This window comes from Amia ocellicauda, chromosome 9 (assembly GCF_036373705.1).
Source record: "Amia ocellicauda isolate fAmiCal2 chromosome 9, fAmiCal2.hap1, whole genome shotgun sequence".
Taxonomy (NCBI): Eukaryota; Metazoa; Chordata; class Actinopteri; order Amiiformes; family Amiidae; genus Amia; species Amia ocellicauda.
The window spans coordinates 24,561,840-24,576,205 of record NC_089858.1 but is presented as its reverse complement, the minus strand read 5'-3'; the positions used below and the strand labels follow the sequence as shown (position 1 = coordinate 24,576,205).

The window sequence follows — 14,366 nt, the reverse complement described above, 5'->3', positions numbered from 1 at the left end:
CGAGGAACTGTGCCTGCTGAGTTGTGGAGTCAGGCGGCTTTTCTCTCGATTGACCTAGAGGCCCAATTCGGAGAGGCAGCATAAAATCAGGTTCATATGGTTCTGCACTTGGAAAAAGTGTGTGGGGCTAGCGACAGGCCGAAGGGGAGAACAGCAAATTCGAACGCTTGGTCCTCAAAGGCGAAGTGGCTCTGCCACTCTTCCTTGTTGTTCACATGCACGCGCAGGGACACCGTGGGGGGAGCAGCTGCCGTGGCAGGTGCGATAGTGGCAGCCTGCGCAGCAATGGATGCAGGTGGAGACGTGAGCGCGGGAGGCGCGGCTGTCTCTAGCACTACAACCCTGGAGGAGGAGATGGAGGGGCTCGGGGAGAGACAAAGATCCAGCGCCCTCGAGACCCCCCATCACTCACTGGAGTGGGTTACCTTTGGGTGCGGTGGCGATTGCGACGGTGCTCGGTTGGATGATATCGTGCCCGCTGTCGGTGCCCAGACAGACGGGGCATAGGACCTCCCCACTCCAGGAGGCAAGGTGCACAATGGCAGGGATGAGAGGAGCTCATCGCCGAGCACAGTTGCGGGCTGTAGTGCGGGCGCAAGCCGGCAGAGGAGCCCCTCACACGGGCGAGATCTCTTACGATACACCTCTTACGACACATCTCTTACAAGGCTCAGGCCGGGCAGCCAGGCCTTGGATTTTACTGCCGCTGCTAGCACTTCTGCTGTGAAGGAAAAAGCCCTGTGGACAAACAAACCAATATATAAGGCACTATATAAACACCACTACTATTTTTAAAAGTGTTCTATTTGTAACAAAACTGAAACCAAAAGCGCAATCGGAGCCCCGGTGCACGGACAGAACAGAATCGGATTAACTATCAAGAAATAACCAACACAAGTAATAGAGACACTGACAGTAAACGGTGGTGAACAACACAGCCGTGAAGCCAACCAACCGAATAATAATTGTTAAATAACAATGAATGGTCTAATGCACAGACAAGACAGAGAGCTCATGTTCTAGACTCCAGGCGAAATGGCAAAAGAGGACAAACCTGCACTGACGTCACATTTTATAGAACAGGAAGGGGGAAGGGACCTGTTCTGAGTGACGAGCACAGGGGCCAATGGCAACTTTGATAGAGTGACGTTTCGATCGGGTTCCTATGGAAGTGCACAGAAACCCCTCCCCCTTGGGCAGTGCTTCTGACTTGAAAGATAACACAGCTTGTCGCAGGCTGTTGAGACATTGAGGAATGCTGTGAAAATCAACTTTGAGGGATCAAGCGGTTTAGATGGTTCACACAGATATTTATCAGCCCTGTGGATGTATTCCAGGTCTATCTAATTACCGCCCCCTCCCCCACCAGCAACCAACAATCACCAGCAAAAGTAAAATTTCAATGTTACAGATAACTGGACATGTCAACATGAAATAAAACTATGATGTCAGTAGGAAGGGGTTTGATGATTTTGCACAGTGACCGTGATTTTGTTTTATTTGTTTTGTTCCTACGACACAGCATGCAATAAATTGCCCAGCAATGAATTCCTGACTACAAACTACTAATGTGATCAACTCATAATATTTATGTGGAGCACTTAAGCTGGGCATGTGTAAACAGCCTGGCAAACAACATTTGGTGTGTACCTGCAGCTTGCATGCTCTATTGGACTGTGACAAGGTGACCACACAAACTTATTTCCTCAGCTGGTCACCCTGTTGTTTCTGCCCCTGTTTCTCCTTGTGTTTGAACTCCCATTGGTGTTATACTGTACTTTCTCCTGCAGTGTCTGCTAATTCAAGCATATTGTTTCTCTTTCTCCTGAGCCTATATCTCTGCCGCCAGCTAATCTGGAGATGAGAGACCTGCTGGATGTTTGGTCTCCAGCTTCTGTTCCTCTGCTGGAGTTCTTCTCTGTCTGTGCTTGTGTCAGTTTGGTTGGCTTGGACATTGCCAAAGCTCTGAAGGCTGCTTTGAAAGTAGTCTTTGCTTATGGGAGTGTATAGGTATATATTGATTGTAAAACCAGCCTTCTAAGAAGGACTGAATTTTTCCATCATCCCCAGCTTTTAGGAGAAGAACATATTATTGCTTGCTGTGCAACTTTGATCAGTTTAATATAATTTTAATAAAAAGTGGAAGACGATCATATATTGACCTCTTGCCCCTTTTGTTTATATCCTTGCTTATGCAAAAAAACATGCAACTCCTAGAGCTTGAGGCAGCCTGATAGACGTTGAACACATTAAGAGCACTCTATGAAATACTGAAATAACAAAACGAATGCTGTTATGTAAAAATCACAGACAGAACTGCGAACTGCATCTGCAGTGATGCTAATAACAGCCATTATATTTATTAAGCTGTGTGTTTGCGTCCACGTAGAAAATGCAATGCAATGCAAACATTTTATTCTCTCTTGCTTGCCACTGCCAGTGTTATATAAGCTGTAATTCAGTGGTGAAACAACAATGAAGGGAAAACAAACATGGGTTCCTAGTAATGGTACTGAGCAGAATCAAAACATGTAAATAGCTTTCTGCTGCCCAATTATGTAAATTAGCCACTAATTTCCCACTTTGTCCCAGCGCATTATCTGAATTAGGAGCTACCCTCCAGAAGCAATAGAACTGACAGTACAAATCCATCCCGGCTGCCATATTGCAAAGAAAAGCATCCTTCTTGTTTGCTTCATGCCCTTTTCCAAACTGCTGAAAGATAACTAGTATTTTTCAGCTGTTCTTTTATATCAATTCAGATTGTTGTTGCTTTATTCTGTAAATCCTACTGGAGCACATATTTCTAAAACCTCATCTGAACATTTCTTACTTCAACTTACTTTTGTACTCTTCTTTTTTCCCAATTTTAGTGACAAAAGGTTCTCTGCACTGGGCTTTGGTGCAAGAATCCCCCCAAATTATGAGGTAAGCAAACAAAAACATAAGACAAGACCATTAAAGCTGGTGTATTTATTTAGGATTTGCTGGACAACTTCCATAAGTATTGTTGGCCATTCTGTAAATTGAGACATAGTCAGTGGTGGTTCTTGACTCACATTTGAGTGGACTGTAGTCTACAATGGATTTCTCTTGAGTTGCTGTAGCCCTTAGCACTGAGATTTTTTTCATTTTTTGTTTTCATTTGCCACTGGCAACACATTCAAAATCAAGGTTCAAATAATAGCCTTAGAATGTATTTTTTGAGTGCTCGCTATCTTGTATTTCTCTGTATTCTGGCCTTCATGATACAATTGTTACTATGGAAGATTGATTTTCCATTCAAAGAAAAGAAGCCACAAACACATTTTGTTGTAAAGTTAAGAGACCTTCATGGTGTCGCTGCACTGACAGGAATGAGAATCATGAGCCATTAAAAAACTATTTCCTGCTCCATACTGCTAGATAAAAGAGATATATTTGCATGAGACATCACATGTTGTAAATCAATAAAGCTGAACTTATTTTGTACATCTCTTTGTTTCCCTTAGCTATATGATCAATTCTCTAACTCTGACCTTGCTCTACTCCCATTTACGTCAAAGGTCTTTTGATGCACATTCTTATCCCTATCTTCATGTCTATATTCGCCCATCCCTTGAGAACAACTTATATGTTAATTATCTGACACCTGTCACTCCCAGCTTGCAAAACTAAGCAATTCAGTTGCATTTTAACATCTTTCTTTCTGTTAAATTGACCCTGTCCAGAAGAAATTAAGTGGTCACACTAAATTAAAATAATGGCCTTTCAGTATAGTCAATTCTGGGTGTCGATGATGCGTTGTCACATGGAATTTGTTAATGTAAGCCAAAGAAGGCCTAGGGGAAATTTGTAACAGGAACTCCAGGGATTTTTAAAGCAGACAAGACACTTTGCTGACAGATTAGTCTAAATGCGGGTCAATGGGACACAGTCTGATTCAATATCACTAGGTGTGTCATATAAATATTGTTCCTATAGACATTTTTTAAAATATACTGAATATTTTTAGTTCTTCAGTCATGAGAAGCTTCCAGTACTGCGAAAATGAGGTGATGTGTGAGGGAAGCTGTCAATCACTCTCCTCTCCACAATCAATCTACCTTCAGGCAGAGAAAGGTTTAGAGTTTCCCTCTGATCCTGTTTTATTTTAATCTTACCCAGGTTTCTCATGACTTCGCCATTAATTTCAACCCAGACGATGATGAATGTGAAGGTAAGAGGACAATGTCTTTATAGCGATGGTCAAAAATCACTTTTTTCTTCACAGCGGTGGCCATGAATAAAAGATCTCTTTCATGGTTATACTGCCTCTTACATTCATTTCCTCTCCCTACATTCTATTATTTGATATGAAAGTGCTGGAGAAAGTCTCCAGTGCAGCCTTTATCCATTTTCTTCTGCAAATGTGCTGGAGAAGCAGAATAGCACCCCTGAATACACGCTTTGTGGCATGAAGACCTTTAATCTGCGGCTTAAGGAAATCTGACCACTACCTTTTTCACTTTGATAAAGGGATCCAGGGGGTGGTGGAGGCGTACCAGAGTTGCCTTCCCAAGATCCAGCTGTACGGACCGACCAATGTGGCACCCATCATCACCAGGGTGGCCAAGCTGGCATCTGGGGAGGAGAAGTCCAAAGATGCATCAGTGAGTTTCAATCCCATGATGCAATTGCATTGCCCTTTCCTGGTTCTTAAAAGGCAACATTGGGGATTCTTAAATGAGGTTAGACCCCAGTAAGAACGCTTGTTAAAGAAAAAAGCAATTCTCTTTGTGGACAAACAATTACTGTGGAGTGAGAAGACTGGATGTAATGTGTTGTATGGTTCTTAATATATCGGAAAGAAATAGCCATGATAAATTGCCCCCATTTGTATTCTTAGAGGTCTTGTAATGATTCTCATCTGTTATTAAATCTTCATCGTTGCCCCTTCTCCACACCTGATCAGATTTCATTAATGGAAGCAGGAGGATCAATGTGATGAATTCTGTATTTCTATAAAAACTGCTGTCGGCACAGTTTCACTGCTTGCGTTGAAAGCCGCATATATGGATATTTTGAACAGCAATGTGTGCCGGACCACTGAGTATTACTGATTAACAGTACATTTTTTAATTTTTTTTTGCATTGTTGGCTGTAACAGTAGCTTTCCAATTTTTGTTCTGAGAAAAAGGAAAATACATGTCAATGATACATTCATAAGAAAAGAAAAAATATGAATTGATAACTGCAATTAATCTAAAAATAATTAACAGTTCTAGACCATCACAAGCCCTGTTTCTGAAAGGAGCATTTTGAAATGTGGGAGCTGTTTGGTGAAAGCAGTTACCTTGTTCACAAAGGGAGTGGTGTACTTACCTCTTTCCCTTAATATGTAGACTCACATAGGATTTAAACTTAAAATGACATCTGTCCTTTCCCAGTCCCTGCCTCAAGTGCATTTGTAGTGCGTAATGGCTCTGCTGTACATTGTGTCCCCAGCAATACCACATCCTGCTGATCCTGACGGACGGTGTGGTTACTGATATGGCGGACACGCGTGAGGCCATCGTCAGGGCCTCCTACCAGCCAATGTCCATCATCATTGTGGGGGTGGGCAACGCAGACTTCACCGACATGCAGATCCTGGATGGAGATGACGGGGTCTTGCGTGCGCCTAAGGGAGAGCCAGTCCTGAGGGACATTGTGCAGTTTGTGCCCTTCAGGGAATTCAAAACGGTCAGTTTGTGCTCACTCACTTGCTACACACTCTGAACAGTTAATGTATTGTGTTGTGGCAACGTTGTGTATGGCTGTAGCCTGGTTGTGTTTTGGTGTTGACAAATATGACAATAGAAAAATGTCATAGAGGTGTATTACCCTGACCATGCAGTGTTGTTAATGTTCTCTCACGCTGTCTGCACATTTCATAGGTCCATCTTTGGAGTTTCAATACATAAAAAACACAATCCTGTTACGTTGCATGCATATGTACAGTATATTTTCTAGTTTTTGTTTTCTTCATTTTCATTTGTTGTTGCCACAATGTCATATTATTGTGTGTTCACTTGATACAATGTTGCCACAACATTATTTAGCTAGCTGGGTTATACCATGGGTGAATTGGTTTCTTTCTCAAATAAGGCTATTATGAAAAAACAGATATGTAAATTGTTTTTTTTTCTTGCTTCGACTATGTAATAATTGGTTTTAAAACAGGATTTGTTTTGTATGGGATAAAGAACCAATAGCCAGATCATATGTGAGGTAAGAAATGCTTGACAAAAACGTATTTAATGTGTTGTGTCACTTTAGAGACACCATCTTGTTTCTGGCTTCAGTTGCTAACAATTGGTGTGAATGTAAGGATTTAAAAAAATGTCCTTTCAAAAGGGTTAAACCACTGAAGGAATTTAAAGACCTACACGATATTCTGCAGTCTGATAAGAATTCAGAACCTCTGCTCACACTAAAGTTCAATTAAGCTCCTTAACTGCATACAGCAGGAAATATCTTTGTTACGTGCTTTCCTGGTGGGTCCTTTTCTTTTATAGTCTCCATGTGTAAAGTGGTGTATTAAATATTAATATTAATATTTAAATATGCTTAAATATTATTTAAAATCAGTGAGAAGTAACTTTCATTAAACAAAACACTCTTTTACAAGGGTGCCCAACGTTTTCCGAATGAGGCTTGAAAATGCATTTAATGTTTTAGCTCAGAAAGAGTTTGAAGGACGTTTACAAGCAGCTCTATCTATGGTGTAGGTTGCTAAGCCTTCGACAGGAACTCACAGGATTGTTTTTACTCTCTTCAGAGAGTGAGCAGGCAGGGGGGCCGTGTCTGTCGTCTCCCCAGTGGCTGTGCTAGGCTGTCGGAGGCCTCTCTCAAGTGCATGGGCTCATTTGAATCCGGCCACTTTCTCCTTATATCATTTGAAATCACACACATCAAAGCGACACAATTCAAAAGGCTCCATTGCTTCATAATTACAATATTCGCTCCCACTGCCTTCTTTGCAATGTGACCTTGGATGTCCAACACTAAATAATACTTACCTCAATGCAGGGCTATGGAGCAGTATGCTGAAAAGCCGCTGATGGCAACAATTCCAATTTTAATTTATTCATTCAGCAATACCTGCCTTGCATGAGCTGCAGAGCCATGTCATTTGACTTAATCTCAAATGTTTCTTTAAAGCAGATTGCATGTGTAGTTTGGGGGACTGGAGGTTAGAACATAAGAACATAAGAAAGTTTACAAATGAGAGGAGGCCATTCGACCCATCGTGCTCGTTTGGTGTCCATTAATAACTAAGTGATCCAAGGATCCTATCCAGTCTATTTTTAAATGTTCCCAAATTTTCAGCTTCCACCACATTGCTGGGGAGTTTGTTCCAGATTGTGACAACTCTCTGTGTGAGAATTGTCTCCTGTTTTCCGTCTTGAATGCCTTGAAGCCCAATTTCCATTTGTGTCCCCGGGTCCGTGTGTCCCTGCTGATCTGGAAAAGCTCCTCTGGTTTGATGTGGTCGATGCCTTTCATGATTTTGAAGACTTGGATCAAGTCCCCACGTAGTCTCCTCTGTTCCAGGGTGAAAAGGTTCAGTTCCCTCAGTCTCTCAGTAGGACTTTCCCTTCAGACCTGGAATAAGTCTGGTTGCTCTCCTCTGAACTGCCTCTAGAGCAGCGATATCTTTCTTGAAGTGTGGAGCCCAGAACTGTACACAGATGAGCTCTAACTAGTGCACTGTACAGTCTGAACATTACTGGCCTTGTTTTAAATTCTACACTTTTGACAATATACCGTAACACTTTGTTTGCCTTTTTTATTGCTTCCCCACATTGTTTGGATGGAGAAAGTGAGGAGTCCACATAGACTCCTAGGTCTTTCTCATGCGTTACTTCATCTAGTTCTATTCCTCCCATACTGTAATTATAGTGGACATTTTTGCTGCATGTATTACCTTGCACTTGTACACATTGAATTTCATCTGCCAGGTGTCGGCCCACAACTGAATATTATCTAAGTCCCTTTGAATAACCTGTGCTGCCAAGATTGTATCTGCTGAGCCACCTATTTTAGTATCATTTGCAAATTTGACAAGTTTGCTAACTACCCCAGAGTCCACATCATTAATATAGATTAGAAACTGCAAAGGCCCTAGTACTGATCCCTGTGGAACTCCACTAACAACCTCACTCCAGTTAGAAGCAACTCCTCTAATCGACACCCTCTGTTTCCTATACATCAACCAGTTCATAATCCATCTACTTACATTACCCATTAGCTTCCAATTTGAGGATCAGTCTTTGGTGTGGAACCTTGTCAAAAGCTTTTTGGAAATCTAAGTCTATCATATCATATGCATTAACATGATCTGCAGTTGCATGTTCAAAAAACTCCAATAAATTTGTAAGACATGATCTGCCTCGTCTAAACCCATGTTGACTATCTCCAATAATATGGTTTCATTAAGATGCTCCTCTATTTTCTGTCTAATCATTTTTTCCAACATTTTACAAGTAATGCAGGTGAGACTGATTGGTCTGTAATTTCCTGGCTCAGTTTTGTCCCCTTTCTTGTGGATTGGTGACATTTGCTGTCTTCCAGTCAGTTGGCACATCCCCTGTTCTAAGTGTCATTTGGAATATTTGAGTTAGCGGCTTAAGTACTGTTGGAAATATCCCATCTGGCCCAGGTGATTTGTTTATTTTTAATTCTGCTAGTCCCTTTAGTACCTCCTCCTCATGTATCCTGATCTCTCTTAGGGTTTGACTGGACTGGTTATTAACCTGTGGCATGTTATCCATTTTTTCTTTTGTAAAAACCTCTGTGAAAGTTTGAACATTTGCCACATCTTGTTCGTTTTCCAAGATACTTCAATTTTTGCCCTTCATCTGTTTCACTTCTTCCTTTAGGTTCTAATGACCACGTTTAGCAATAAGGGAGTAAGACCTTGTCTCCATTCACACCAGCTACCTATTGATCCTTGTGTTGTGAATTTGATTATCAAGGAATTCAGAAACATGTGGTAAGTAAGTGTGTCATGCCAGTCTGATCTTGTGTGTTGTGTTTTGCAGGCATCACCTGCTGCCCTGGCCAAGTGTGTCCTGGCAGAGGTGCCTAAACAAGTTGTGGAGTATTACAGCTACAAGGCCTTTGCACCGAAGTGCCCCATAATGGACTCGCCAAACTCCCTTGCCAACACCCCTGAATAATGGAGAAGAAGAGCAACAAAGAATCAAATTAAAAATTCTGTTCGGGTGGGTGAGGTTTGGTAACGGGGTTCTGGAAGAATAGTGAAAGAGGAGACTGTTGAAGCGTTTACATCTTAAGAAAAAAAAAAGTTAACATCGGATCTGCCACCTAATGTCTCTGATTTAGAGTGGGATCATTTCCTGTGACTGGGTTTGAGCCTACTGTACAGCATGAAAAATGAACCTCTCTACTGCTGACATCACTGCAGCTGGCGACGGCATGTGAGAAGCAGTCAGCTTGTTCTGAGAATGATAGGTTCCCTAGTTCTAGGTTTTTGGCAACTGCCTTGCAACTGTTCTGCTCCTCATACATTTCACAGTGGTATCCCCTCCTGCAGACTGCCTGTCTACAGTGGTTCTCTCTTAATTTTCTGCATTTTGTCTGGGTTTCCTGTGGCTTAGCGCAGGCCAAGTTGGAAGAACCCATTAAAAAGACCACAGTACACATGCTCTGGGATAATAAGGTGAGCTTGACTGAAAAAGATTGCTCCTTAGTCTCTCTACTCTACTACCATTCAATCACCACACAGCATGGCATTCTTTTAGGAAGGTCAGCTTGAGAAAATGAATGCATTCATTATGAAAGGAAAACTGAAGACTGCAGCAAGCAAGAGGAGACAGGAGAAAGAATCCAGTGTCTTTTTAATTCACGCTGCTGTTTTGAAGTACAATTGGAACTAATCATTTCCAGTACAGATAGGAACCAGATTCTGAACCAGAACCTGGATGACAAATCAGATACAGGAGATTCTTTGACATGAATGTTACCGACATTTTGCATCCAAGTGTGTTAAAACTGCTTGATTGTTTCAATACAGATTAAAAATAAGGTCCTCTTAACATTCTTGATTAGGTAACAGTAGTATTCAAAAAAAATGACATCACCATATGAAAATGTATGGATGTGTATTTTTGTCAATACCTTTGCCATGAAATGGGCCAAATCAGTAATGGGGGGGAGGGGGGGAGAAACCAACTAATTTTAGCAAAGGAAGGTTTCTCTACTCAGTAAATAGTGAATGGAGTGTCTTTTGTGTCCTGATTATTGAATAAGTTATTAGTGAAACACACTGCATCCTGGAAGAAAGGAAGTGAATGTTAGTGAATGTCAAACATAGCCCAAGACAGAGGTTTGATCAACAGATTTGAAAACTTGATAGGAGGAACCTACACGAATGATAGCGAGTGCTGGGAACGATAGTCTGGTGGACTGGTGGTTCGCTGTCCACATTAGAAATCTTGTGCACTACCAAAATACATCTTGCTCACTTACAGTGGCCTAAAGACCACATCGGGTGGTCGGGTAGAGCAGTAGAAGATTCCAAAAGTCTTTGAGTCTCAAAGACCTCATGGCTCTGCTGGCCCCCAGAATGTGCGAGGAAGAGGTGAAAAATTGAACTATGACTGCCTAATAATGGTGACACTAATGTTTCTCTTACTGTCAGAAGATCTGTGGATGAATTTCATACTCTGGTGTTCATCATCTCACCGTGTACAAAGAACAGTGAACACTCATGAGTACAGTTACAATCTTTGAAAGAAAACTATTGCAGATCATTTTGGAGACACTGACAGCTGAAAGTAGTACTGAGCCAAAGTAGTGAATCGGTGGTTGCAGAGTTAGTCCATCAGGTATCTACCATGGCCTGGTGACAGTCCTGATGGAAATCCCGGTTGAGAATTAAAAGATGATTGGTGCTCCGCTTTGCACGAAGAAGCCACAAACTGATGAAACCGCAAGAATCTATCATCCATATGAACAGGCAGTTAATCACATCCAAGAACAAATATCATCGTTGATGCCAGATTGCTGCTGCGCATGATGGATCAACAAAGTATTAACCTCCAAAAAGAAAAAGGTTGTGTTTGCTATGCATTTACCATTGGAACAAGATCAATGTTCTGTATCTGGTCCAATTATTATATTTTTAGTAAGTTAAAATAAGTTCTGAATCCATTTTCTTTTTTTGGCGCTAGGTTTTATAGAATCAAAACAATTTGTTCAGTACATTAAGCTAATAAATCAGAAAATAAGGGTGATGCAATTTCTTTGAACACTGCTGTACATAAAATCACATTTATTTATTTACATTAATTTTGCTATAATAGATTATAATATTCCATGCTAGAACAGGCATAATCCTATGTTGAAAAATGCAGAACGCATTCATTCGATACTCTGCGTGAATATATTTCCTCCTTTTTTCTTTAAAGTGTTGAGACTGTATTAATTTATTATACCAATGGTGGAAACATAATAACATTATAAGAGTGTATGTCTGGCACTTTCAGCAATGTAACCATAGTGTGAGTGATGCTACAAAATAGTATGTGGTGGAGAAGTGTTACAAATCCAAACTGTGTGTATATGTTCACCAATTTTTTTGACCCTCAGTGAGGAATCAAGAGCAGTTAAGAAGAATAAATTATTAGAATTGGTAGAAATCAAAGGCTTTGTGTTTAGAAAAGCTGAGGTTTTGTCTGAAAGGGGGATTTGTTGGTGAAGACAGAGCAATTTATTTCTTCAATCATTTTTTTTTTAATAATGTGTACAGAGTTCTGTTCTGTTTTTATTTGTTTATTTATCTATTTATTATTATTACACATTGATAAACATTTCTGCATTTGCACAGTTTATTAGGATTAGGATCAGTCATCTTTAAGCCTCATATTCAGCTAACAATAATAAGTTTTGTTTCCATCTTTTACCATCTAAATCCTCTTTACCTAGAGCAATTTCCTTTAGAACATTTCCCTTTATTGAAGGAATCAGGATAGATTCCTTTGCCCCCCAAACAAATCTTGCCATTTGGGGTGAAGTAGATGGTAGGAAGGGATGGAGATGGAATGTAAGAAGAGTTTATTATTTCAGAAACAAAAATATTTAAAATGAAATTTGCAATTATAAGGTCACAGTACATTAGGTCTAACATTTTGTGAATGACTTTCTAACTGCAGTTAAATTACATAAATGTGCAGTTTTAATGGTAAATCTAATTAAATTTGCACCAACATTAGTTATTTAATTGCCTATGGCACAGGGGTTTGTTTCACATTCTGCCTACACCATCCCTGATATAAAAGCTTTTTTAAAAACATGCATATTTCAGAGCCTGTTTGCATCCAAGTATCTCAGACTTGTAATGACAATGCTCATAGTTTTAATACAATATAGAGTGCAGGCAGGTGAATTTAATATACAATTACACTGCAGACGCTTCTGTGCTTTACAGAACAGAATCACATCAAATGACCCATATTAAATAAGCAGCTCTGACAACAGGGAAATATAACATTGGGACAGAAAACAATGTGTGTGAATGACAAGGATGTAAAAAAACATTTTTTCCCCTCTAAACTCATAATGAACACAGCAATACACTAGCTGGTGTTATATTTGTATTTTGAGTATCAAACAAAACCTAACAAACCTCAGATTTTCTGGCTCGTGGACAGCTTTTTCTGCAGTTGTTGTTGTTGTTGTCAGTCCCTATGCATATGTAAGAAGAGACATCAGTACTGGTTTTATTGGGTCCTGCTAGTCAAGTGAGGTGCTTGTGTCTCCATTTCTTCAGCTTGAGTCCTCAGCTGAACCCTGAATGTGCAAATGTAACTCTGAGGCATTCTGTACCTTGTACTACTGCAGGCTCTCAGCCCTGGACCCTCTCCTTGAGCACAGCACTGAGTACGGCCAAAATTGCACTTTGCTCTCCCATGTTTTCAATCCGTGTCCTTCAACAAAAAACATCTAATTCCCCAAACCATTTTTGAACCTCTTCCCTTTTGGTATGATTTATTTTTTTTAAGCAGAAACTAGAGTGCGTATTAGCTGTCTGCCAGCAGTGGTGAATTCCAGGTATAGCATCTTACAGTCTAGTTCACATCACTTTTTGTTTGCAACTTTGTACAGTAACTTTTTGTTGTAAAGATAATTTGGGTTCTCCATATTATATTTAAAAACAATTTCATTATCTATGTGGAGTGGAGGGAAAAGCCCAAAACTATAATAGGTTTATGGAAGCTTTGGGAAGTATGATATATGACTCTCAGAAAAATAAATCCACTGAATTGTTTGCGATTGCAAGTAAGCTTTAATTCATGGCAGAACTGACAATTGACCTGTTACGTTTAACCTTCTTTTGAAAAACAGTGTGCGTGAGGCTCGAATTATAGATATGAATAAGTACCTGAAAGCTGCTGTTCATCAAACAGATGTATTCATGCCATGACTAAATTCTAGGCGTTTCAATCAGAATATTAAAATAAATATTCACATTTCAGTATTATTATAAGTATCCCCCTTTTATTTTTTTCTGTTTGTTCTTCTTCTGAGGGGAAATATATTTTTGGAAAGTGCCTAACTAAAACAGCTATTACAGTTCCCTGCTATTGCAGTCGTTTGTTTTCAGAATTAAATGAACCCATCAAGCCAGTAATATGCATTGCATTGATTGTCAGGAGTCCATGTCTGCATTAACACAACAGTATGCCCATGCTGTGAAATCAATGACTGCATTGAAAAGGCTAATTTTAAGGCTAAGTTCACTACAGAGACCAGTCTCACAAAGTATATATACATACATATTATTATATTTTCCATTAATTGATCCAAAACCTTATTCCCAGCCTGCAGATGTATGAATGTGTTTGTGAATTCTTGAAAGGGACACTTAAAACTGTTTTATCATTGACCCTCTTTTGATGTTTTGCAGCTCTAACTGGGTAGTGGGCATTATCTTGAATTCAGGTCTTCATTCATGGAAAGTGAAGTTCTTACAAGGAAACTAAAAAACTGGCAGAAAGCTATGGGGTTCGCTTTAAACACTGAACTGTAACTTACCCTGTAGCTAATCTTAAACTGGAGAACACTGTAGAAACACTGGAGAACACCTGCAAATTCTGATAAAAGTGAGGTGAAGAATTTCAAACTACCAATGTAACTATAGCTTATTTGAATAGATGCTTTCTTTGAAATTTATAAGGATGCAAATGTACAGCTAGGATATGAGTATAGCCTTTAATCCTTTTATTAGTGTTCTACACTGCCTTGACAAATTATGAAATAAATAAATAAATACATAAATAAATAAATAAATAAATAAACAAGATCCCATGTGTTTGCAATATAAATGATATGAATTT

At 39.9% G+C, this 14,366-nt stretch overlaps 1 protein-coding gene across 1 annotated transcript in view; it reads left to right on the top strand.

The window, feature by feature from the left end:
• The window catches only part of cpne7 (copine VII), a 53,854-nt gene extending 43,696 nt beyond the window's left edge, over positions 1 to 10,158 (top strand). The window contains exons 12-16 of the mRNA XM_066713801.1: positions 2,874 to 2,928; positions 4,147 to 4,198; positions 4,498 to 4,631; positions 5,467 to 5,703; positions 9,048 to 10,158. Coding sequence (XP_066569898.1) covers positions 2,874 to 2,928; positions 4,147 to 4,198; positions 4,498 to 4,631; positions 5,467 to 5,703; positions 9,048 to 9,185 — 616 coding nt within the window. The 3' untranslated portion in view covers positions 9,186 to 10,158. The remainder of the gene's footprint in view (positions 1 to 2,873; positions 2,929 to 4,146; positions 4,199 to 4,497; positions 4,632 to 5,466; positions 5,704 to 9,047) is intronic.
• Positions 10,159 to 14,366: the final 4,208 nt, after the last annotated feature.